At 47.3% G+C, this 26,518-nt stretch overlaps 1 protein-coding gene across 4 annotated transcripts in view; it reads right to left on the bottom strand.

The window, feature by feature from the left end:
- Positions 1-26,518, bottom strand: part of dusp8a (dual specificity phosphatase 8a) — a 50,148-nt gene that overhangs the window by 4,590 nt on the left and 19,040 nt on the right. For 3 of the 4 annotated variants that reach the window (XM_030052824.1, XM_030052825.1, XM_030052826.1), the window contains 4 exons: positions 25,090-25,228; positions 1,127-1,293; positions 546-705; positions 34-157 (listed from right to left, as the gene is read on the bottom strand). In XM_030052824.1, the coding sequence (XP_029908684.1) occupies positions 34-157; positions 546-705; positions 1,127-1,293; positions 25,090-25,228 (590 nt within the window). Of the gene's footprint in view, positions 1-33; positions 158-545; positions 706-1,126; positions 1,294-7,875; positions 8,728-25,089; positions 25,229-26,518 lie in introns of those variants that run through there. The other variant, XM_030052827.1, reaches the window with a different exon arrangement.

Below are 26,518 nucleotides of genomic sequence, written 5' to 3'. Positions count from 1 at the left end.
TCAGCTGGTGGTAAACAGGAGGAGACAGTGTACCTGTAGGCGTCATCTGATGACAAGCCCATTGTCTTCATGATGTATGCAATGGCGATGGTTGCCGAACGCGAGATTCCAGCCAGGCAGTGCACAATGACTCTGCAGTTTGACACCTTAGCTTTGTCTGTGGAGGGAAACAAACAAGTATGAATACACACAAGCGCACACAGAGTACACAGATACACAGACCACCCCGGACAGGGCTGGCCTTTAGCTGCAACTCTCTAGAGACAATCGACCATTGAAAGCAAACTGCCATTTCCTAGAAGAGTGCAGGGGGTCATCGAAGCGGATGTGTTGTACCTGTCACTATTGTTACTGATCCTGCACGTGAACATTTACCTATTGTCACTGTTTGAATAGCGTAATATTGGATTTCATGGTGGTCTTAACACATGCCTTGGAGAAAATTCATATTTTTATTTTCCTACTGTGCACCATAAAAGCCATTCATCACATTCAGTTCGAGCGCATTTTGTTGTCTCGTTACATGTTTGTTTCCCCTCTCTTACCGATGAATTCATTGGTTTTGTCCAGCCAGGGGAGCAGTTTCTCACAGTAGTTATCATTGACTGGGATACGCATGAAGTGGCTCTCACTGATAAAGTCTGGCTTGGGGCAGGTGTTGCTGGCATTCAGCACGTACGTGATACCATTCTGAGCCATCAGATCCTACAGCGAGGGGGACAGAGAGAAAGAGGACATTGAGGACATGTTTGGATATGTTGGGTAACAATAATAAATCCCTAATTTTCAACAGTGAAATATATAAAAAAGATGCATTAAAAACCAATTCATGCTTGTGGCCTGTCGAGCTCATGCAGCATCAAAAGTGATATTACATAACTGCATGTGTGACTGTGTGTGTGGAGGGTCCATGAAGGGTCTCAGTGCAGAGTCATGCACTCCTGGATTTTTTGTAAAATGGCGGACACTGCATCACCATGGCAACCGCTCAGCCTCTGTTCCATCAAGCCACTTTGACCACAAGCACCGTGAAACGACTGATGTCCATGGAGAACGTGTGTGATGTGTTTGCGCCGTAAAAACACTGAAGTGAAGCGTGAATTGGCTCCTAAGAAACTACACTCACCTTGTTGAGAACATCCTTCTGTGAGCCCAGGTAAAGGTGTGGCAGGATGCGGGTTGGCCCTACGTTCGCCACAGGCAAGCAGGGCTGGGACAAGCTCATAGGCAGAGCCGTCGCAGGCTTTCCTTCACACAGGCCGGGGAAACAGGAGGAGAAGGCGGCGAAACCTCCTGCAGAGAGCGAGAGGGAAGAGGGAGAGGGAGAGAGGTGGTTAGCTGGGCTTTGCATGGAGCGCTCACACACTGCACCGGGAACTCCACAAAGGCTCGACTCTGATGTGAGCACTCATCAAGAGCACTGAAAAAAACATTGCAGCGCCATTACCACTGCAGACAGACACTCCAGAGACTCTGAGAGGTGAATCTGGGCTACTATGTCTGGGCCCGGCTCAGTGAACCAGCAGCAGAATGGGGCTCTCTATGCTTCTGTGTGTGAGCTGTGTTAGCTGCTGGGCGGCAAGGAATGTGTGTCTCTGGCCCTTTAAGAGGCAGGCGGCTCCACTTTTGGCATATGTGTGTGTGGATGTGTGTGTGTGTGTGTGTGTGTGTGTGGCTCTGTTTCCTGCATGAGCTCATGTCCTGTAGCAGTGCATTGCGTCAGGCTGAGGGAATGAGAGAGGCCACAGGTGCAGGGCCAGGACAGAGGCCCAGTAACATCCCCCTGACAACCGCACACGCACACACACACACACACACACACATACACACACACACACAGCCATGCGTGCATGTACACACACACACAAACACACATACAGGCATAATTGTGTGCTGCAGAAAAACACAAAGCATCTGAAGACATAATCACATAATCTTGCAGTTAACATATGCTCACTGTCGACTCTCGCTTTCTATACTCCTTTGTTTCTGACCCTCCCTTTACACACACACACACACACACACACACACACACACACAAGCAAACCTCAGCTCTCTCCCCCTTTTCCTCATATACATATACAAACACCCACACTCATCATTACTCTGCATTACCGCGGTTGTATAACTACAGAATGGGGGCAATGTGTGTGTGTGTGTGTGTGTGTGTGTGTTGGGGGGGGCTGACCTAACTAAGGACTGAGGGAAGGAGGGAGGAGAGGAGGGGATGAAAGGGGAGTGCTTCAAGGAATCCCTCAGACCCAGCAGAAGGATTATAACCTAATCTTGGTTCAGCCCAGCCTGACCCAATCAGGGACACAGCAACACACGAAAACACACACACACACACACACACACACACACACACACACACACACACACACACACACAGGGTGAGAGTGAGAGTGCGCGAGACATGACATCACTGCTGTAAAGTAGCACACACAGCACAGTGCAGGCAGGACATTGCCTCCCATTGTAACACACATTCACACACCCATCTGTACTGCTCGCATACTGTACACCAACTGCTGGCCAACACACACACACACACACACACACACACAGAGTGCACAGTGTCAGCAGCACGCATTGTGTATTCTGCAGATACAAGATCTAGAGAAAAAACAATAAAGAATACACTGGGGGGGAAAAAAGGCCATGCAAACAGCCAGAGAAAATGCTGCCGTGATATTTCCAGCTCGTTCAAACACCAGCGCGGATCACCGTGCTTTTGCTGGGATCGCTGACAGAAGGAGTGAGTATATCCTCCTGACCCAGTGCTATTCTGGGTGTACTGTCCCTTTAAGAGCAGAGTGAAGAAGGCCTGTCTGTTTCCAGCTATTAATGGCAACCGGCGAAGCGATGACATCAGCCCTCCACATGAAGCCGGCAGGCAGAGACACACAGAGGGGAGGGCTGGAGGTGGAAGGGGGAGAAGGGATGGAGGGATGGATAAATAGATAGATACAGAGGGGGAAAGAGAGAAAAAACAGTCGGAATGAAAAAAAAAAAAGAGCGGGAGAGCCACATGTGAAGAAGGAAAGGGATAAGGAGGAGTGTTATGCCCGTGTGACTCCTTTATCTAACCTTTCCGTCTCTGTGGTGGAGATTAAAGAGCCGTTTGTAGCTGCCAGCTTGGCCTTTGACCACACCGGCACCACAACATTTCAACCCTTGCCCCGTTCTGATTAAACTGTGGGTGGTGCTGCTAGCATGGCCTCTCTCTCTTTCTCCCGGCCTCACAGAGGTAATTGATAAAGCAGAGGGAGTAGAGGAAGGAAGGATCTCTTTCAGGTCGTTCTTTGAAGGGTTTCTTCCTGGCTTCTATGTTCCCAAGCTGCTGGTGAGGGCGCGCGCATGCACACACACACAGAGAGACACAGAGACAGACACACACACTGAAAATAAATGCTGCTACATATAGCTGCTGCCATAGGCATTTATCTTTGCGAGAGGAAGTAGTATGTTCCTGGAGACGGTTAAATCAACAGGAAAAGCCTCACGTCACACAGCAACCATTTCCCTTTCTATGAAAGGACATTGTTAGAGAGTTGTTAGAAGGACACAAGACAGGACGTTCCACTGTGGAGACACTGTGTGTGTTTGTGGGTGTGCGTGTGTGTGTGTGTGTGTGTTACACTGCATCTGTACAGAGAAAGTGTGTTTGTGTGTACGTAGGGAAATGAACGTATAAATAAAAACACTGTGGACTATCTCTTTGATCTTGTGCGTCTAGTTTCCATGTTTGGTCATAATTTAAAAAAAATAATAAATGAAAATACAGCCATGATTGCTGTAACTGACCTCATCTTGAGTAAAAAAAAAGAAAGAAAAACAAAACGGCAGGAAAACGAGGCAGCCGCTCGGTGACTGAGAGAGTGAGTAAGGGGTTACTGGCATATAGGCAGACTGAAGTCAGAGATAAGAGATCAGGACTGAGTGCCTGCTGGCTCCATTGAGGGCTATTACATTACAGTGACGTTGCGTCAACACAATTACAAACACCTCCATTCTGTCCAAACTTTTACAGCGGGGCCAGAGTTAATGGATCTCAGTCACACAGGAGATAGCGTGTTATTGTCACCTAGTCACCTGACCCCCTCCCCCCTTGTTGAGGTTGCCATGACGACAGCGAGGGGGGTGATGTGGCCAGCCGTTGGCTCATTATGTCCCCATGAGTGTTGTCAAGGTGGAATAGAACACACACACACACACGCGCGCGTGCACACACGAGGGTGAAGGGCACAGGAACACACTGAGTTTTACCAAATACACCAGACAACAGACATGGCCTCACATGCTCCGAAAGAAAATGATGACACATCCATCCATTCCGATCTAAACACACAAACACGCGGTACACTCACACTTACATCACTGAAAATACCCGGTGACACACACCAGCCCAGCTGTCCTTTAACATGACATCAGAAAGTCAACTGGGAGAGCTGAGTTCATCTTCAGCCCCGTATGATCACAAGTGGAGGGTGACACACCGGGGCACGGAGGAGATAAAAATAAAATAAAACAGAAAGAAAGACAGAAACGCTCTTTTTAACCCTCAATTCAGCATTTTTACCGAGCGACAAAATCGATGACATGGGTCCCGGGCCGAATCCAGCGGCGCTATTTAATTTTAAAATAAACACAGTCTCTCTCTGTGGAGTGGAGACAAAGGCCTCAGTGAGGAGAGCCTTCATTTTCAGTCACACGCGTAAGTGATGATCTTGTGCCACACAGCAATATTACGCAAAGGTTTATTTTTGGGCCATTGGATCACCGGTTGGATCTCACTGCATCCGAGATCTTTGTGCTTTTGGAAGTGGTACCGGGACAGGACGTGACTAACCCAACACACATTTAAAAAAAAAAGAAAAGAAAAGAAAAGAAAAAAATTATAAAGAAGAAAAATCACTTGAGAACACACAGACTCACACAACCGGGAAAGAGGGCACTGTGTCGCCATTGGCAACGCTAGCCAGCACTGACTTCCTTTTTCCGTTTTCTTCTCCCCCACTTCATCACTTATGCAACCCCCCCACCCCCCCACACACCCACCACCCCTCCACCCCCTCCTCCTCCCTCTCAGAGTGCTGGTACTGAGAGGGTCACTCTGCTCATCGCTCAGCTCTTACAACAAGGCAAATGTCCACAGATCAATACAATTTACAGTTTAAAGGCACAGGTTTTAAAAAAAAAAAAATCAAGGAAGGAGATGTGGGTGATTTTTTTTTTTTTTTTTTTTTTTTTTAAACCACAAGTCACACCAGATCAAATTCAGCTCAAATTCGGCAAACAGAGGTGGAATCCCTGAAATATCGACTGAGCAGACACACAGAGCCTGCCTGGCTGTTATGGCTAATGGGAGCTGTGCTGTATTACATCACTGCTGTTGGTACAATTGACTGCCTCGTCAATACTGGCTCTACCCCCCCAACACACACACACACACACACACACTTCCCCCCACCTTCCCTCTCCCTCCGAATCCCTGCTCCCCTGTGTGTGTGCGAACGTGTTTCAACCTCTGTGTGTCTGCTTTCAGTTGCCCTCTTTAACTTGTCTGTTAATGGAGGTAGGGGAGGGGGGTACACATGAAGCAAACGTTTGCGCGTTCACACACACACACACACACACGCACACAACACGCACCGCTCCACAGCCTGGGGGCATTGATGTGCCTGAATGACTGCCTTCCCCTCCCTCCCTCCGTCGCCCGCTCCCCTCACTCTCCTCCATGGTTCATATGGGGGGAGACATGACGCCATCCTCTGTGCCCCTCCAGCTGTCCCCTCCGCTCTGAGGGGACATTAGCATCTCAATGTACCCCCCTACCCTCCACACACACACACACACACACACACACACATACATACACCCACCCCCTGCCCCCAACATGACATCATTGCACACATGTCCCACTCTGTTCCACAAAGGCTGTGCTGCAGCAGGAAAATGGGTAGCAGTCTGTGTGTATATGTATGTGCATTTGTGTGTGTGTGTGTGTGTGTGTGAGAGAGAGAGAGATAGGCCACGTCTGTCAGAAATATCTGGATTGACAGGCAATAGATGAGCTAGTAGGATGAGGTCATCGCTTTTCACACAGGGCGCCAGGTTGATGATGGCTGGCAGTGACTGTATGATTACGTATCATCTTGGCTGACGGTTAGGCGGCTCTGTTTGCTGGAGCTCTCTCCTGTACGCGGTCAGATAGTGGGAATATGTAATTTGCATCAACTGCTGCTACAGCAGGACGTGTTTCCCCTAAATGGGAGGGTATGCACTGCTAAAGCCAGCATAATCTATTCTGCAATCATAAATTTTGTGTACAGTTACACATACAGTATATGACATGGTGTGAAGTGTTGAAGTGTGGAGCAGCCAGTAATGTTCCTCTCCCACAGGGCTCGTCTCAGCGCCGCCTCAGAATAACTGGTGACAGGCACAACTCTTACTTACAGCGCCTCTATTTTCACCTGCTGATGACAAATGTGTGATTTTTCCCCTAGTTTTTCTCCCTGAGCTAATGAGTTTGACAGTCCCAGCAGTACAGCCTGGCTGTGAAGAGATATAACTGCATATGCATGCACACACACACATAGACACACACACACACACACACACACCAGTGTGAACAGCGGCAGGTGTTGAGAGCGGCTTTGAATCTCTCATATGCCCTGATATGCGTATAGTCTAAATTTACACACACTCTTCACACACATGTTCATCTATTTTGACACACACACACACACACACACACACACACATATGCACAAACAGATTCTACTATGATAATAATAATAATAATAATGATAATAATAATAATAATTGCATTTTATCCTCATATTATGGAAAGATAAAGTGGTTTTGCATATATTATGTGTAGTATGTGCATTTCAATGTGTAAAAAGGATTGCTCAGGGGTTTAAAACGCACAATGTACCAATGGCTCTGCATTGCCTCATCTCTCTGTGTGAAAGGTGTTATGTTAAACACCTGCAGTGCGCGCTGCACACAGCGCACATATTGATAACATAATCTCCACAAGACACCGTTCTGCAGAGAGAGAGCGAGCAAGAAAGAGAGCGGGAGAGAGCCAAGAGCAGAGGAGAAGAAAGAGACAGAGAAAGAGCCTTTGTGATAGTTTTACATCTCAATGACCACAGGCTGAGAGAGCATGAGCACTATGTCATACCGCGGGTCAGAGCTCTCTTTTCCCTCCCCTTCACCCCTCTTTCTTTTCCTCTCTTATTCTCTCGTCTTCATCGCTTCACTTCTTCATGATGTCATCCTCTTAATCCCCCTTTTTCCTATTCTGTTTCTCTAAACTCATTAACTCTGCAAACAAAAAAGTGGGAAAACAATTAGCGGGCTTGGCCGAGTGTCTGCAGTCATGCATTCTCTCATTCAGTTGTACCAGGAAATTTCACCGCTGTGCCATTACGCATCCTGAGAAAATCACTTAGCATCTAGCCTTCATTTGTAGTGTGTCCAGACCGCAATACTTCAATACCTGGGAACCCACTGTGCCTTTGTACCAGTCTGCAGTACATCAACCTTTGCCAGGGGTTTCCCTCCTTGTACGCATCTTCTAAACTTGCGTTCCCATTCTGAGCAGCTGTGTGTCCCTGAGCCAGATCCCCAACATGTACATTTCCAAGCACTTATGCCCCCCCTGCCCCAAAAATCCCCATAAAATGCACATTCTTGGCATCTTTAACTAGGTGTGATAACCCTGTTGCCTCCATACACAAAGGCCTACATCCTCAGCACGTGCCTTGCCAAAGACAGATATTCTCATACTGTCATTATCTTGTTAACCCCGATTCCTTCCACATCTCCTTCTCCCTCTGTTCCCAGGCAAATACACACCTCGCAGCTCTCTGCCCTCCTTCATCCGGCGGACCCTGATCTTCAGCCTCATGTCTGTCTCCTGCAGGTCCGGCCAAAAACAGTCCTCCGCTGGGGCAATCACCACATCCAGAGGCATCCCCCAGAGCACACACTCGCCCTCACTCACACAGATGCAACTGTTGGGTTGCTCCTTCAAGTCCACACCAGGGGACTCTGGTGCAATCAACCACCCCCCAAGAAACAAAAGCACAAAAATGTAACAGCAAACAAACACTTGTTTCAAAGTGTTTTCCTTAGAGGGCTGTCTGTGGTATGGCCACGCTCTGATTTTAGAAGTCCCGAGTTGACAAAAGTCCTGGTGGTGCCCGAGTCCACTCTGCCCAAGTCAGCTGTTCCAGTGTCCAGGCAGTGACCCTCAGTGCAGAAGACAAAAAGGCACGCTACTCCAAAATGTCAAAAAGTCCATAAGTAGGTCCACCTATGGCTAAAATCCCATAAAGAAAGAAGCGACCACAAAAATCCCTAAAATGCCGCTGTGTGAATATTTAGTACACTGTGGTTTTGTAAAGAATGGCCGCCACAGAGAGACAGAGAGGGAAAACAAAAATGAGCAGCCTGTAGTGCCTGTATGTATACGGCAGCTGTATTCTGCCTGCAGCTGGTTTACAGAGTGTCTGTGTGTCTCTGTGCTCTCTCTCTCTCTGTGTGTGTGTGAGCCCACAGCCAGAAGAGCAGCCCACTATTGTTGTGCTGCTCCACTCTCCCTGTCTCTCATTCGCTCAGCTGCTGATTTACACTCCTCCCCTTCCCTCCCTCTTCTTTCTCTCTCTCTCTCTCTGTAAAGACGATGACGGAGCTGCACTCTCTCCTCGAGCTCTGGGGGTGAATGAGCTCACTTGCCATGAGCTCAGACTCTGCCTGCCCTCCCTCCCTCCCTCCCTCCCTCCCTCCTGCCTCCTCCCCCTCCTCCTCTCCTCCTTCGCTACCTCCCTTGCACCCTCCCTCTCTTGTGGAGCCAGCGCTCCGTCATAGCTAATGTCTAAGGCATGTAACCACATTCCTTACTCACCCAACAAATATGCGGCCACCTCAGGGGCCTAGCTGCGGAGCAGGCCTCCATCAGGGGAAGACAGAGGCTGAGACACAGCGATCAGGCTGTTCAGCAGACACATACGCTCTGTTACAAAGCCAAATGGTCACAGTGTTGTGGACTGTAGAGGTGAAATACATGTGAGAAATAGGTTTGTGTCAGCGTGCATGATAACATGCTCCTGAAAATGAAGGACTGTCTTGAGTATGTTGTAATACGAGTGTTAACATAATATTGTTTCAAGCAAAACAGCCTAAAAGAATTTGACTTTTCAGAATAACCTATTGGCCTTTCATGTTCAAATCATACTGGACAGAAAAGATGACGGTGCCATTTCTTTTCAATCTCTCCTTTGAGCTATTTTGCATGAAACAAATTAAGATTTCTTGCTTTAAATGTAGCTTAAGCACATTACCTTTAGTGCAGGAGGATTACGACTATGTCAGTGTGTTGAAAGCTGATTTGTCTCTGAAGGTGAGGGAATGTGTGTGACTTCATCACATTTCCTGTGCTGGCTCTCGTCTAATGCGCCTGTTTGGACACTGTGTTCTAGTATTGAAGGATGAAAATGGAGAGGAGAGGAGAGCAGATGAAATCAGAGGAGAGGAGAGGAGAGCACAGGATAAAGGAAAAGCTGAAGGCGAGGAGAAGGGAGGAGCAGACCAAAAAAGCGAAGACAGCGGAGAGGAAGGGAAGACTGGAGGTGATGAGAACACCAAACAAGCCAGTGGTCGGCAGCCATCATCCATCTGACAGGCCACAGGCTCCTGGTACTTTACTATGGAATGACAAACATGTAGGCCACAAGTCCAGCTCTGGAAACAAAGCAGCACAGAACTTAACATAGCCACTGAAGGAGACTGGGTCTTAGCTAAAGCCATACGTCTAAGCAAGTACGTTTTAAATACTTTTTAATTGCTTACACAGCACTTCTTCCTGGCGGACAGTTTTCATACCATCGCCATTAGGTGTCATTCGATTTCTTTCAAGTGAGAAGTTGCACAGACTTAAAAAAAAACAAAAAAACAAAAACTGTTATGAGTTAGCAGGCCAGTAAAACTTCTGTCCTGATTGTCTGCCCAATCTGTGGTCCAAACATCACGGTACACTGAATACATTCAAACCAGGTCAGATAGGCTTTAGCAAAAAGAAGAAATCAGAGAAATCGGCCCGGTTGAAAGGACAAATGAGCTTGAACAGGATGTCTAGTTAGGGGGCCAGCTGCACGGTGACTGTCTGACCTCACCTCATCACTGCAGACCCCTGAATGATCACACACATGGGTGAGAACAGCCTTACGTCACCCGCCGCTCAACCGCGGGTCATCGGGAGGGAGCGTGAGGAAATAGGTCACCCGATGATGACAAGCTTTGTAAAAATGCAGACGTTTGCTTGGTAACCATGAGCAAACACACAGACAAAGAACAGGCAGGCACACATGCACACACACCACCACACATGCACACCCAGGTACACATATATGTACACAGGCACACACACAGACACAAACAAACAAACAAACAAACAAGAACGGCTGCTTTGTTCCTCATCAGCATGCGAGCGCCCTAGCCGAGTCCAGCTGGTACGAACAGGTGTGGCACTCTGCAGTGGTCAGCTGGGGTCACTTCACTTCTAACACACACCAATCAACACCCGGGTGTGATTTCACACCTCTGTTTGGTTGTTGGGCCTGTGTGGCTCACAGCCATGAACCACACAACAACACACATCACAGCACCTGCAAACCCACGGCGGCAGAAGCCAAGGGCAACAAAGGAGAGTAGCCGCTCACGTTTTAATGGTGAACTTCTTTGGAGCTCCTGATGTAAACACCCTGCCCCCATTTTCTCTAAACCCCTTCCTCCTCCTCGTCCTCCTCCTCCTCTCCTCAGCAGGGTAACAAGGCTCAGAATAGTAGGTGTGTTAATTAGAGGATTACAGCCAAGACGCTATAAATGACAGCAAGCCCTTTTTATTGACTAGACACGTGTGCCCCGCTGTGACAGAAATAGGTAAGATGGTCACTCTCAAATACCCCCCCCCCCTCCCCGCCCGCCCGCCCGCCCCATCCCCACTTTGACATCTCTTAGATTTAGAGCAGGCTTTAATGGTAGAGGGCTTGTTACCGGGACGACGCACAGTTTACACACACACACGCACATAGAGACCAGCCAAAACAGACAGGGAGAGAAACGGAGATGAGCATGAGATAGTGGTATAAGAGAGAGCAGGAATGTGTGCAAAGGCCAAAGGGGCCTTGGAGACCGGGACAACACGGCCCGGGGTTTGAGGACGGGAAGCCACACAGTGTGTTGTGAATGGTGCGAACACCAGCGGGGAACGAGCGTCGCTCGTGTACAAGCAACGGGAGTTGAGCGTGTTAGACGTGGAATAGCCTAATGTAAGAAAGACTTTATTTACTGTACTACTGCAAAACAAATAAAAAGCTTTCCCTTGTCATTCACTCCTGTAAATAAGGGATTAAAGAACTATTTTGGCATTGATTTCTTGTCATGTAGGGATCCAACAGAGGTAGGGAAGTAACTGATTTATAGTTTTGTGCCACTGTTTGAAAACCTAGGTTATTATAATCCCTTAAAACCTAGTTTCTTTTACCATGCAACCCCAATAAGCCATTTATAAACGGTGTTATGTTAAAGGGTTAACAAAAGCTTTCATACATACCATCTATAACAGGTTAAGTGTATATAAGGATAACTTTAATACTTATAAACAGTGAATTGACACAATTTTAGGACAGTGCTGTTTGGTATGTTCTCCAAAATTGTGAATTCACAATTTAAAACATGTTTATAGATGTTAACAACATCCTTATATGTTACTACTATGTGCCACAGTGTTATAGTGTGTTAGAAAATATGCATTAACTATTTATAAATCCTTCACCGGAGGACGTTAGAGTTAAGTCCTACCCTTATTTGGATATTTCTCTCTGAGTATGAAGCTGCTGAGTAAGTCTGGACCTGTATTAAGATAAAATATTTTTCAATTAATATATTTTATACACCCCCACACCCATCCTCCCCACCCATCCCTGTCCAGTGAGACAGGCAGCGACAGGAGTGTCATCCTACACCACAGGATCATCTGTCAGGATATCAGGGGAAAGAGACGTCATCCTCTGGATAACTTATGCGTGTGTGTGTGTGTGTGTGTGTGAGCGTGTTAATCTGTGTGTGCACCTGTGTGTGTGTTGCAACCATGTGTGAGGGGGATGAATGGTGCAAGGTGAGACGAAGACAGTGAGGACATTGCTAAAGCGTTTAGGGATAAGGTAGACGGTTATTTGCTTCAATATGTGTAAACACAAGCATATGTGCCTGTACACAAGTGTGTGTGTGTGTGTGTGTGTGCCTGAGTTTGGGTGTGTGTGTCTGTATATGTGCATGTGTGCATCTGTGTTTGTGTGTGCGCATGCAAGTGTGTGTATGTGTGTATGTGTGTGTGTGTTGATAGTGCCTGTTGTCAGGGGATCAGTAACAGGGCTGCTCTTGCAGTGATGTAATGCCTACAGGAGAACACAGCTGCCATGCCTAGAGGGTGAGGTAGTCACCAGGGGAGAGAGAGAGGGGATGGAAGGGATGGAGGGATGGGGCAATCGAGGGTGGGGGAGGGGCTTGAGGGGGGCGGGGTGGGGTGTGAGGAGTGTGTGTGTGGGGGGGGGGGTGTTAGAAAAAAGGGGGGGAGATTGGGTCTGCAGGGAGACGCGAGTTGAGATGGTCTGGTAGTCGCACCAGGGGACCCCTTTCTGTCCCACCTACCTTTAACAGAACCCCCTCCCCACACACACACACACGGACACACACACCTTCTCCCCCTACACCCATTTTCGGACAGACGGCGGCATGGAGAGCCTAGGGAGTGAGGCAAGAGATAAAGACAGCATGATAGCACTGAACAAACGAGGTGAGAAGGTGAAGATGACGAGGGAAACGAGGGGAAGACACGGGTGGGGGGAGTGTTTCTTATAGGTGGAAAGCGAGGGTGGGAGACTATATACGATTAAGAGAGCGTCGGTGGACTACTTTGTTGTGTGTTTGTACGCCTGTGTGTGTGTGTGTGTGTGTGTTTGTCAGTTTCATCTCTATCTGTGCAGCCTGCAGGGTGGCTTGCCTGCATCAATCATGCAGCAGACCCCCTGCCCTCCAAACAACTTAGCCCCCTGGAGAAGCTCAGCGCCCTGGGCTACTGCACCAGCAAATCTGTCTCACTGGCAGGCATGAGTTTACAGGCACACACACACACACACACACACACACACTCACTCAAACACACACTTGAGAGAGAGGAGCTATCAAACACACCAAGGGGGGCGTTGGAGACCAGACGGGCCCTCATAACCCAGATGAACTACTTAAAAATCCCAGTAGGAGATGTTCAATGGTGTGTATGCACTCGTGTGTGCATGTGCATGTGTGTATGGAGACGGGGGTTTATTATAAGGGGAGGGAGCTGTTAAGCCTCAACATGAAATGCCGGCCACCGCAGGCATGTGCTTACAGTGTGTTTGCATGCACATGAAGCTCAGTGTATTCAGTATGTGCTTAAGTGTGAGTGATAGTGAGTGAATGTTAATTTTAGCTGCGAGTGAGACGGCTCCGGGCTGTTTTCTGAGATTGGATATACAGTGGGTGAACAGTGCATGCGAGTGTTTATACGTAATGTGTGTGAGTGAGTGAGAGAGAGAGAGGGAATAACTAAAGATGTGCAGGAACCATGCATATCTGTCTGCAGGGGTTAAAAAGGCTCAGTGTGTGTGTGTGTGTGTGAAAGAGAGAGAGAGAGAGAGATCCTCGCCTCCGTCTTGATTTCCCCAGAGGTGAGTTTGTCTACAGAGGTTCACTTGAGCATAACGGATGGTTATTTCATTCTAAATGCTAATGTTGCGAGGTGGGATGCGCTGGGCTTCCTTGCAGCATTGAAGGCAATAACAGACTTCTCTTTCTCTTTCTATAAGCAACTTGTGCAAGAGAGTCTGATGCATACACACACACACACTCACATGTGTTGCTCTGACAGAGCGGGTCTGACAGCGGATCAGTCCAGTTTTAATGAGCTTGTATCGGCGCTACGGGCAGACAGGCAGGTCTCAGATCAGTTTGGTGTTAATTAGCTCCTATCAGCGCAGCGGGCAGGCTGACAGACACACGGTCCTCACAACGGAGCTGGAGGCCGCTCCATCTGGCCCTCTCTGTTGAGTTCGCACACACACACACACTCACAAAATGACACACACATACACACACACTCCTCCACGTCTCGCTTTACCATTCACTTGTCTGCCTTTCTTCCCAATTAGCCTGGACAGCCCAGATTGCACCGGGGTGTTCTCTATAGTCCGTCCAGGATATGGGTGTCGCCGTGCTCTGCTGTGATCGGCGTCTTAAGCGTCTTTCTCCTTATTCATCCCCAAACACTTGCACTCGTGTTATCTCATCAGAACACTCAGCATGACGCACACCACAGTCCAAGACATAAAATATGTAAAAAATGTACTTCAGTCTTTTTTTTTTTCCTTCAGATAGCAAACTTAAAAACCCAAACCGAGACTCGAAGATACAGTTATTTTCCAAATCATTCTGTTCCAAACATGAAAATATGGTACTCCTAGCTGTGTTTCAGTGATATCGTCATATATGAATTAGTTAAGAACGGATTAAAGTAAAGCCAGCAGTCAAAGCTGCAATAATCAGAATTGCACAGGGCCAGTTTAAGTGACTGTTAAGAGTCAATGGACAAAAAAGTTGCAAGTAATAAGGAAGTAATCTGATGGCTGAGTCGACAGGTTTCTCATCAGTGGCCGACTCTGACATAATCATTGTGTTTTTTTTTTTGTTTGTTTTTTTTTGGCAGTTAGTGCTAAAAGGTCCTCACTTTACAAAATAAAGTCTGTACAGAGGGGATACTGGGTGTATTTTTTGCACAATGTACAAAATGGATGAGTTTGGACATCTAAAACATGTATTTTATCAAATTATGCAAACTACAGTGCTACCAGGGCTACATAGAGCATGAGCACACCACCCGAGTAACCTCTTACTCGCCCAGCTGTGCGCACTCTCACACAAAGCCGTGCAGCAGAAATTAAAGTTTACACTCTCGAGACCGTATCTGGGCGTACAGGACATGGTGACAGCGGCTATCTCAGCACCCGCGGTCAGGGTGTGCTTTCCTGCCGCGACGGGCCCTAGAGACTGTATGTGTCTGTGTGCATGTGTGTGTGTGTGTCATATCCACAACGGAGCAGTGACATCACTGGGGTCAGCTCCAGCAGAACAATAGAAAGAGAATGACGTGATGCTGAGAGGAACTGGGCAAGCCGTCTCTGTATGCGCCCTGACACGGTCGAGCCTGCAGGCCGTCCAACTTCGCTGGAAGAGCGCTTTCGTAATCCTCGACGCCGATTACGAGTTTCCAGCAGAGTTTCCAGTCAACAGAATGATACTATTAGTGAGTGTTACTGCTCGTACACACGCTCGCATCACAAATATATACACATGTGCACACAAAAACACATATCTGTAAACACGCAAACAAGATGCAGAGTTCCCTCGCGCCTCCCTCTCCCACCCTGGAGAGCCCTGATGTCACTTTGACATATCTGAAACAGGAAATGGTTACACAAGAGGAGGGAAGTGGATTCCTTGTGGCGTCCAAGGCTGCTATAATCTATGTACAAGCTTGTGTGTGTTAGTGTTCTTCTGTCTGTGTGTGTGTGTGTGTGGAAGCAGAAGAGGGGGAGGAGGGATATCGAGAGGACAGGGAATGATGACAAATGGCAGCATTCCTCAATCTGGGGCCTTGGGCTTGACTGGAACTCCAAATTTAGCCTGTTGCCGCGGTGATGGAAAATCTCCCGCCTTTATCAGGAAGCAGCAGCAGCAGCAGCCCAAGAGGGTCAGACCCAAAGTTTGTGTGTGGTCAGCAAGTATTTACCGTAATAAGAGCTGTGTTACAAGTGTGTGTACATACCAGGAAGAGCGCTAAATCGCCGAGAATTAAAACACAACTCCTGATACGGGCAACTATTCTGTTCCTCTGCCAACCGTCCTGGAAAAGAAAATAACCACATCTTTTTTTGGGGAAAATAATTAGAGTATAGGCGCTCTCATACAGTAGTGCGCCACAAAGTGCTGCCAAGAGATAAAACCTCATCCACATGGTAGAGCTGCGGTCCAAATCTGATTAAAAAGACTGAAAAATAACATGGCAACCACATAGGTAAACAAGGAAGCGACGCCGCGGCATGCCCCGAGATAAAGCGCATCAAAGGCGCAGGCACGGCGGTAAACAGGAATCCACCATTGTTCCAAGGAATGACGCCATGACAGGAGCGGCGGTGGGCAGGCAGAGCACGAATGGAATCCAGTGGACGCAGGCCAGGATCGGGGAGGGTAAACTAGCCTAATTGTTAGCTACTCCTTTAGCCTCATTCTGCCTCTGGAAATTTCCACTCCATATGTGTGTCAGAGTCATCAGTGTAAATGCTGCGGCGGCAAGCAGCCGAACCAGCGAGCTCGCGAGCGCCTTGGCCCACAATCACGGAAGATGTCGAGCGGTTATGAGGTGCTGATGGGGGCGTCGCGAGGGGGAAACTGGCCCCCGCTCCGTACGCTGTTCAACTTCAGCTCCTGTTGACCTGATGTGTTGACACCGCCTAGGTAACAGTTTAAACAAACTATTTTTGTTTCATGCTCCACGAATGCATTACAGGGCCGGGCCGGGATGTTCCGAATGCCTCCACATAGACTTCAAATACGCCAGGAGCCGGGAGGTATGCGCTGTGAACAGATTGTATACATAAAACAGGTCAAGCAACTACGGTTGAAGTATTCAGGGCACTGTGGTACAAGTGCCGTCTCACAGCACTCCTCCACAGGCCTTACTTATTATAAAGCATTAAAAGTGCAGCTTGAAAGGAGAACGAGCCGAGATTACGGTGCATGTCTGTACACGAGACAATCTGAGATCTACACTTCACTGTTTTTAGATTTCATTTCATATCAGCGCACATTTCTCCTTAACTATAAACTTTGCCACACAGAATCCATCGTAACATAACTTGACTTTATTTTTTTTTAGTATTAACAGTCACTTTGTGCTTTTTATTTTTAGTCTCGGCTTTTATGTATTCGTCTTTTAATCTTGTACATTTGCATTGTAAACCCATCTGCCATGTCTGAGAGGCACGTTGGGTCGACTCCTGTTGTTTTTTTAAATGTGCCACATCATTAAAGTGACTTGACTTTGCTTTCAAAACACATCTCACAGCTTCCTACCGCTTAACCTTTATCTCATTTCTCCACGTTCACTTTAATCAGTTTCCAATAATTAACTTTTCCTCTGTGCATAACCTTCCATTCTGTGTTTGCTGTGTTACCTCGGGCAGTCACAGTCATTGTTATCACCTGTCTGTTGTGTCTAAATATACCCCTGCCTGTTTTTTTTTTTTTTTTTTTGGCTCTATTCTCCAGATGAAGGCATGCTGGCCGAAACACGGTGGGCTATTTTAAACATGCTTAGCCATATAGAACAAAAGCTTTTTGATAGAGTTTTGCAGCAGGTCTTATGGAGAAATGAAAATCGATTTTCTCTGAAGTACATCCCCACGTCATGTAAGAGATCATGTGTCTGTGCACTGATGTCTTCAGGCTGCAGCCTTCATCTGTAGCTTCTGTACATTTCTTTCCTATGCGTGCATTTGTGAGCAAATGACATTTTCCCCTTTGCATGCCATGGTATATACTTATGGTTGTATTTCACAGTGTATAGTGTATGTCTGTGTGTGTGTGTGTGTGTGTGTGTGTGTGTGTGTGGCCCCTTGAAACCAGCGTGGGACTCAAAGTGATGGAGGAGAAGGGGAAGAGCAAGAGAGGGGAGGAAGAGGAGGAGGCAAGCAGAGCAGTGAGATCACGTCATGGTGGAAACATTTGGCAGCGGCACACATAAACACACACACACACACACACACACACACACACAAACCCCCACTGGCCTGTTTTTGTTCTCCGGTTTTGTGGGGAAAAAGGGGAAAATGACATCAAGCTCATCATGTGAGGCCAATGAGACAGAAAAAAAAAAAAAAGGGGGGGGGGGCACTGGCAAAAACAGAACATTGTTACATAAAACTCGGTACAGACCTCTGCTGGGCCCTGTTAACATGTGTGTGTGTCTGAACAAGTGAATTTGTGTGTGTATGTGTGTGTGTGTGTGTACATGCCCCAGCATAAATGTGCACGCACGCTTATTCATGTGATGATGTGTTTGTGTGTTTGCCCAATACCTCATCAAGGTGTGAGCGCGAAGGAAAACCCAAAAACCCAACAAACAAACAACCAAACAAGCAAACAGAGTCATCGCCTCACATACCTGCAGAGTGACTGCTTGCAGAAAATAGCACATTGTGTCACCGAGGCTTCTCTAAGTCTGTAACACTTTCAGAGGAGAGAGGTGATGTCATTGATATTCTTGCAGGCCATTTTCTTTGACCTTTCATGCTCCCTTAGTGCTGACTGGGGTGGGGCTGGTGTGTGTGTGTGTGTGTGTGTGTTTGTGTATGTACGGGCCAGGGTGAGAGCACCGAGGCCACTGGCGCCAGATGTGACGACCGCAGGAGTCTGGGCCTAAAAATAGAGCTCTGTTCTCAGCACCGTGAAACAGAGGCGAGGAGAAAGAAAGGAGGAGGAGTAGATGGGGGGGGGAAAAGAGGGAGAAACCGGGGGGGAGAGGAAGGTGAGGTGGAAGAGGAGGAGGAGGACGGGGGTGGACGGGAAGGTAGCTGGGGTGAAAGAGAGAAGGAGAGATGTAAGGAAGGATGGAGCACGGGAGGAAGGCGAGGTCATTGAGAATAATGTGCCAGATCTCCCCGGGGAAGGTGAGCTCACCTCCTAATGGCACCGCTGGCTCCTTCTCAATGAAATCATTGATCTGCTGGAGCTCCCCACGGCATAATGGAGAGGGGTCAGATAGAGCGACAGAGGAGGAGGAGGAGGTGCAAACGGGGCAGGTTAGAGGGGGTAAGCTTAGAGAGAGAGAGAAAGAGAGAGAGGGGGCAAGAAGGACGGCTGGAAAGAGCACGATGAACGATGGAGCGAGGGAGAACCCGCACCTCAGGCACGCAACCATAAAACAAGCGCGACCTCTGTGACTCCATGACCCGCGCCGCGGCCAATCAAAAGACGGCTGGAGGCACAGGAACGGCCAATCAAAACGCATGAGCTCATCCCTTTACATGAGGCTATCCGGATCAAATTACTAAGAACACACATTAAACTTTTCAGTTGTAAGCCTTTCAGTGATAAACTCTGCTGCTTTATGGCAGCAATGAAAATCAGGGGAAAACTTTGTCTGGCCAAGTGAGTTACACTATCGGCTGCGGTGTAAATGAAAGTTCCTGCTGGAGATGTTTCTGTTGAGGAAGCTTAAGCCTTTGAAAGCAATCAGAGTTATTTACGTCCTCCTGTTGTTTGAAGCGTCCCAAGTGGACTGCACAGACCTGCACTTTAACTATGTTGCATGCATGCGTGAGTGTGTGCATATATATATGTGTGTGTGTGTGTGTGTGTGTGTGTGTTATGGCTGTGATCCTAGTTGAGCTGCTCCCCTCAGGCTGGTCAGGAGGATGTGGAGACTTCCTCCTGGGCTCCTGAAGGAGAAGAAACCATAAAGAAAGTCTTTCTCTACTGGGAAGGCTGGAGAAGGAGCACGGTCAGCGCGAGAGCCTGACGTCGACGACCACACACACACTTTGACACACACACACACACACACACACACGAGTGAACACAAATGCAGACAACTGCACACACTGGAGGTGAATGGACCCCTACACACACACACACACACACACACACACACACACACAAACACAGACATGTATTCAAGATGAAATGAGGTGTATTACCTCATCTCCTCAATAGCTCTCCTCCTTGTGTTTTGTCTTTCCCCTTTTTCTCACATGCACGCCAACACTGCCTAATGCGCGTGCACGCACTACTTCATATGCACATATTCATGCAAGCGTACACACACGCGTGCGCACACACACACACACACACACACGGACAAAAACACACTGACACACAAACAGCCCTCCTTATGTAGCTCACTGGAATGTCTCTGTGAACGACTGCATTGTGAGATTCGGCCTCCCACGATTACCTCACCTCTTCAGCTTCTCTCTGATGCACACATGCACACGCACATGCACACACATGCACGCACACACACACACATGCAGAGGGGCCACCGCCCCATTGTGTAACAGCACAGAAGAATGACACGTAACTGGATTGACCTTTGTACCTCTGTCTGTGCAGTCACACCCTAACCTGATCTCATCAAAGCCCTGGGGTACACTGCAGCTTCTGTGCATGTGTCTGTGTGTATCTCTGTGTGTGTGTGTGTGTGTGTGTGAGAGAGACTAAGTGAGTGAGTGAGAGAGAGAGAGAAAGAAAGAGAAAATGACAGCGAGGTGTCTTTCATCTCCTAATAACTGCTATCAGTGTGTCATCGCCTCGTCTCCTCCTGTGTGTTTTGGAGCTGCTCTGGCACTTTGACAGCACGGGGCTCCGGGTTAGCATGTTGCCCTGCTCAAACCCAGTCTCATCACGCCTGTTTGGCTGTTACACTGCAGGTGGAGGTCAGAGCAAAAACCTATGTGGAGATCTAGGGATTAGCTCACCTACCTTAATACCCGTCTGATTCAATAAAAGGGAACAGGCAGCACCAAAGAACATCACATTTTGTAACACAGGTGTGGAGTTGGCTCTGTTACCCTTATGATGAAATAAACCTAAGACAATAATAGACTGTTAGATTGACTGTGTCCTATTATGATCATGAAAAGGCTATGTGATTGTATGTGAGTGTATACATCTATCTATCTATCTATCTATATATCTATCTATCCATCTATCTATCTAGCCGGTGTGTGTCAACAAGACACATCCAGCACGTGCCTCCATCCCTCCGCTCTCTCCATTACCTTGTGTCCTGTTTCTCTCTTTCTCTCTGAGCCAGCGGTGTGTCGCTTTGATAATCCTGAGAAAAACACTGGCAGATGGTGGCAGGAAAGATTAGGAGCAGTCATTGCACATCTGCAAGCCACAAACACACAGACACACACACACACACACACACACACACACACACACACTCAGAACTCAAAAACATGAGATGCATGAAGCACACACCTGGTAAACATGCACCACTGTCTCTGTTTCAAGATCTATTTTCCTGAAAGTCGGTTCGTTTTATATTCATCTTCTTCTTTTTTTTTTTTTTTTGCATTTGTTCTTTTCTCTCCAGATGGCAGACCGCAGTACATGCTTTCCTCTTTTGTTCTCGTAGTATTTTGAGATTAAATGAAAAGTGTGCTATAAATAAAGTGCACTGTTTTTTTTTTTTATTATTTGTATTCCCACCTCCCTTCCCTTTCCAAAACCATTATCCACCTCTTTATCTTTTGATCTCACTGAGCATGCCACACTTTCCTCTCCCTGTCTGCCTGATTATTCTCCCTATTTTGTCTGTCTGGCATCTAATACTAATACCAGAACAACGAGACAGGTTCAGATGCCAACATCAAACTGTTTTACCCTGGCAAAGGACATGTTACAGCTGATGACGCGCTCGTTTGCATCAGCTAGAAAACCACGTAGCCACACACTAGCAGTCAGTGTTGTCTTGGTTGAGCTCTGGACTGCAAACTGGTGGGAAACACACAAACTTCAGCCCCACTGGGGACACAGCTGGCTCCGGCCAACTCTTGTTCTTCTCTGTACACAAACACACACACACACACACACACACACACACACAAACACGAAGGCAGAGCTCTGAAAAAGGCAAGACGCATCAGCCTCGGCTCCAGCTCGATGAGGTCATTGCTGTGGTAAAAATATGGCTGTCCTCAGAGGGTATGTTTCTCACAAACACTTTCGCACACTCGATGAAGTAATAACGCAAACACATGCACATGCACATGCATGCGAGTGCTTATATACACACTGTTCCACACTTTTCGTGCATTTCCAGCAGCCACCAGCACCACATCCTGTGTGAAAATATATATTCAAACTCAAACTTTGGCAACCCAGATTAGTCATTTCATTCACAAAAATAACAGCCCTGTATGACATCATCCATGTATAGGAAGTGCTATGCTTTTTCAGTTAGATGTATTGATTGTGTGGCAAATGGAGGGAAACCTAAGAAGACTCAGTGATTGGTTTTGGATCAATTAAGTCCCACAAGAGCTGCAGTCACGTTATGCAACATGTCCTGACAAGCTGCCACTCTTTCATCTTTCCAAGAAGTTGAATTCAGCGATGACAGTTTAACTTCAAAATATGAGACATTAGCTGTATTTAGCTGTATTTGGTCATGCAAAACACCACTATTGCATGCAACTTTAAGAGTATGCGTGTGTTGTGTTGTGTGTGTGTGTGTGTGCGCGTGCGTGTGTGTGTTCTAATCTTTCCCTTCAGTGCATACATAACAGTTAAGGCAGAAAATCCCCTCTACCCCAGACAGCAAGACCAAGCTTGGTAATTATTCTTTTATTCGCCCTGTCCATCCCATTTATGGATTCAGCTCGTTTCATCTCATCGCTATCTGAGCCTCCCTCATTCCACTCCCACCCGCAGCATTCGACTCCTCACTTGGTCCGGAGCGATGCTGCAGGCAATAGTGTGTGCAGTGCATGTGTGTGTGTGGTCTGCATACATGAGGCTGAATGCAAGTCGTCAGTCTGATATGAAGTCATTGCCAGAATTAATGGCATCATAAATCATCAGTTCAGGAGAGGGGCAGAGGGGAGAGGTGGGAGAAGGGGGTAGGGGGGTGGGGGTGGGAGGACAGAGAAAAGGAGAAATGATAAGGAAGGTTCCTCATAACAGTTTAAAACAACCTCTAATCCTTAAACACTGAGTGAAGGTGAAACCACACACAAACAGGGAGAAAGAGAGAAAAAAGACAAAGAGATGACCTCATTCCTACTGATATGTTTAATCAGACCGACTAGCCTGGGATGCTGGAGTGAAAGACGGGGGTGGTCGTGGTCGTGATGTGCTTTTCAAAGACACATCACGACCCCTGACCTCTGAGTCCTCCTGGCACTTCCTTTCTCCCTACGGTCAGCTGTCTGTTATTGCCATTTGACAAAGATATGGGTGCTGGCAGCTTGCTCACACACTCCCTCTGTCTGACACATCCACACACACACTTAATAGCTGTCTCTCATCTCTATGTATTTTCTATACTAACTATTTTTATGTTATGAGCCCTGAATTAATGCACATTATGTCATAGAGTCCAGTCTAAGACCCACATGACAAAAAATTTTGCCGTTCAATTGGCTCTGAATTGTGTAACTACCTCTGCACAGGAGGACTTCACAGTGAAAAAATTAAACCTATAAATAGAAACGTCAAAATAAATTGCATATCATTTAGCTGGGGACCCACTGAAACCATTTAAAAGACCCCTGGACACCGACTGGAGAGCCACTGAAGCCTAAAAAAAAAAAAAATTATTCAATCTCTCACACTGTCTGTCTCTGACTCATGAAAATTCAGCGGCTAACTAGTTTTTACTTCACATACAAGCAGATCCTGCAGCACTCATTCACATAATTTATATCCTGCATGAATGCATGTGTTGTAGGCACTAATGCATGCATGCAAGCAAGCACGCAGGCATGTACACGTAAGGCTCTCTATCTGCCCACACACATACATCAAGTATGCACAGACACTGGCTGTTAACTCCACTGACCCTGATAATACAACCACCCAAACAACGACCAATGCCATTGGCTGACTCCTTGTGGAGAATATTCTCTGCCACTGTTGTCGTGGAAACAGCAGAAAAGAGGGGACAGAAATGGAAGAGGTGTGATTCCTCTTTCCTGAGCAAAATGCAGGGAGAGTGTGAGCTGAGGAGACTGATAAAGAGGAGAAGAAGGGAATCGCTGACAAGCAGTCTTTCATTAAGAAGGATATGATACCTGATAAAAAAGCTGAGATGGAAAATCCTAGCTTTCAGAGTGAAAGAGAAAGTGTGTGTGTGATGTGACATGACTGCGAATACGTGTGTGTGTGTGCGTGCGCCCGTGTATGTATAACCGCGGGTGTGCCCGGCACAAGCATGCGCTCAATATATATCTGTGACTGTGACTAATTGTGGAGCCTGGGTGCTTTGAGGCAATCCTCGGCATCTATGAATGACTCATGGAAAAGTGCTAATCTCCTAGAAGAGGGAGAGAAGTGAGAGGAGGAGAAGAATAAGAAGGGATACTGGGAGGAGAGCAGAGATTTACCCGAGCAGCATGTCTCTGCCGTCTCAATTCCAATCCTGACTGAGGCAGATTACACTTTCCTTTCTGCGGTGACACATTTGGGACGGATTCCTAAGCCTCTGTTATGTCTATGCATTGTGTGTGTGCGTGCGTTTTGCCTACTTCCTCCCTTAAAAAGCCGCAGTCATCGCTATCGAGAAGTTATTAACTCAACGAGGCTATTAACAGTCTCACTGGGGCTCAATTATAAGTCTTAGTGTGCTTAGTGGCCACTATGACAGGATAATAACTGGAGTAAATAAGGCTGGAGGATTGGAACTTAAGCTTCAGCTTTATTTCAGCGATGCTGGGTAAGAGAAAGACTGCAGTGAGGCTTAAACATCAAAGAGTCATCAGAGAGGCTTTGTATCCAAGCAGCGTGCTTCTGCACTTCCTCCTCTCTCTCCCATCTCCACATATATACCAGTGAACCTGATGCCAAATAGCTCATAGTGTGATTAGTGTTACCAATTCAGGAACGGGGGTTACAAGTAGTATAATGCAATTGTGATGGATGAATGCTTGCTGTGAGTTATTCTCATCGGTGACATCTGCTGACCAAATGGCGCCATGACATGCAGCTGCACTCAAACTGGGAGAGGAGTGGAGGCGATGCACCTGCACACTGCATGACACTGGGAAGATAATGCATAGGGAAACACTGGGGCATATCTGATTAAACACAGATTCTAAAGCAAAACAAAAAAAAACACAATGCCCACCATGTCACCCAGTCTCACCAAACACACACACACACTAATACACAAACACGTGTGCGTACCAGTGAGTAAAGACACTCTATGGAAGGTGCCCTCCAGCTTTCCCATGAGAATGTGGACGAAGCCGTCTTTGGACAGATGCCCTGCCTCTTTGGAGCTCTGGTCGTACACCACCACTTCCTGCTTCCTGCCCAGCTCCACCTGCACAAAACCAGGTCAACATAGGGGGAAAGAAAAGAGAGAGTTGGGTGAGTTTTCTTTGTTACTTGCTATAGAAGGAATGTCAAACATCCACCCGGCAACAAGGAAAAGAAAGTTAAATATTATGGCTCTGGCATCATGAGTGACAAACCGGCATTACTGCATCGGACAGCTGAGAACTTCCTGCATCTTTGAACATCCATTTGAGATGCAGGCAGGCACGTAAGTCATATATATTTCATCAGGGGGGTCGTACCTGAAGGGGCACTGAGGAGTGAGGCGACTAGACACTATGTTCATTGCCTTGCTACAAGATGTTTTGAATGAAACACACGCCAGCTGTCACAGGAATCAAACCTGCCACCTCCTTTTTCTTCTGAGGCATTTCCTTCAACTACAAGGACACTGCACTGCCCCCAGAATACTCCAGGAAACAGTGACAAGGAAAGAAGACTGACTGAAATATAGGATGCCAGGTGTTATGACAATCAACAATGGCTGCATCACTGCCAATGACCACAACACTAGGCGTGATACAGTGGAGGCGATTGCAGAGGAAGTCAAGCTAAACGTGATTATGAATAATTAATTAGGACTGAAGTTGCAAAGTGGGAACATCAATTCATTTTATTATTTACTGTGCAGAAACTGTCGAGAGAGTGGCTCGCTGTGACGGGAAAATCATGAAAGCGAGCTACAGCACGCTGGGTGTGGGCATTCATCAAGGCACAAGTGTGATGCTTTTTATGCCTTGTCAGAGTGTGTTTGTGAGAAAGAGGAGAGGATGTGAGCATGCGCCGGTGTGACAAAGTGAGCACAGTGTGTGTACGTGTGTATGAGGAAGTGTGTGCGTGTGCATGTGCCAGCCAGGCTGCGTTGTTCTCCATGTTGTCAGGCAGGCTTTGGTCACATGACCATCAGGCAGCGCCTACTGCAGCTATGAATCACTGCATCATTGAACCACACTGGACAGGAGAGGAGAGAGGGAGGAGGAAGGAGGAGAGCAGGGAGGAGAGGGAGGGAGGTATGTGTGTGTGTTTGTGTGTTTGTGTGTGTGTGTGTGTGTGTTGGGAGGGGGGGTTCAGGAGTAGCGATAATGAGAAAGAGAAGTGGTCAAAGCGCATGGAGAGACGAGACAGAGAGAGATGCAAGAGAACCATAAAGAGGAGGGATGGGTGGAGCAGAGGCAGGATGAAAGCAAAAGTAAAACAGAGACAGAGGCAGGGGATAGAGGAGAAACAGAGGAAGATGGAGAGATGGGGAGGTGAAGGGCAAGTAGAAGGGGAGGGA

Source organism: Myripristis murdjan, chromosome 6 (genome assembly GCF_902150065.1).
Source record: "Myripristis murdjan chromosome 6, fMyrMur1.1, whole genome shotgun sequence".
Lineage (NCBI taxonomy): Eukaryota > Metazoa > Chordata > Actinopteri > Holocentriformes > Holocentridae > Myripristis > Myripristis murdjan.
Note: the sequence above shows the minus strand (reverse complement) of the source record. Positions and strands in the feature narration are given on the sequence as shown.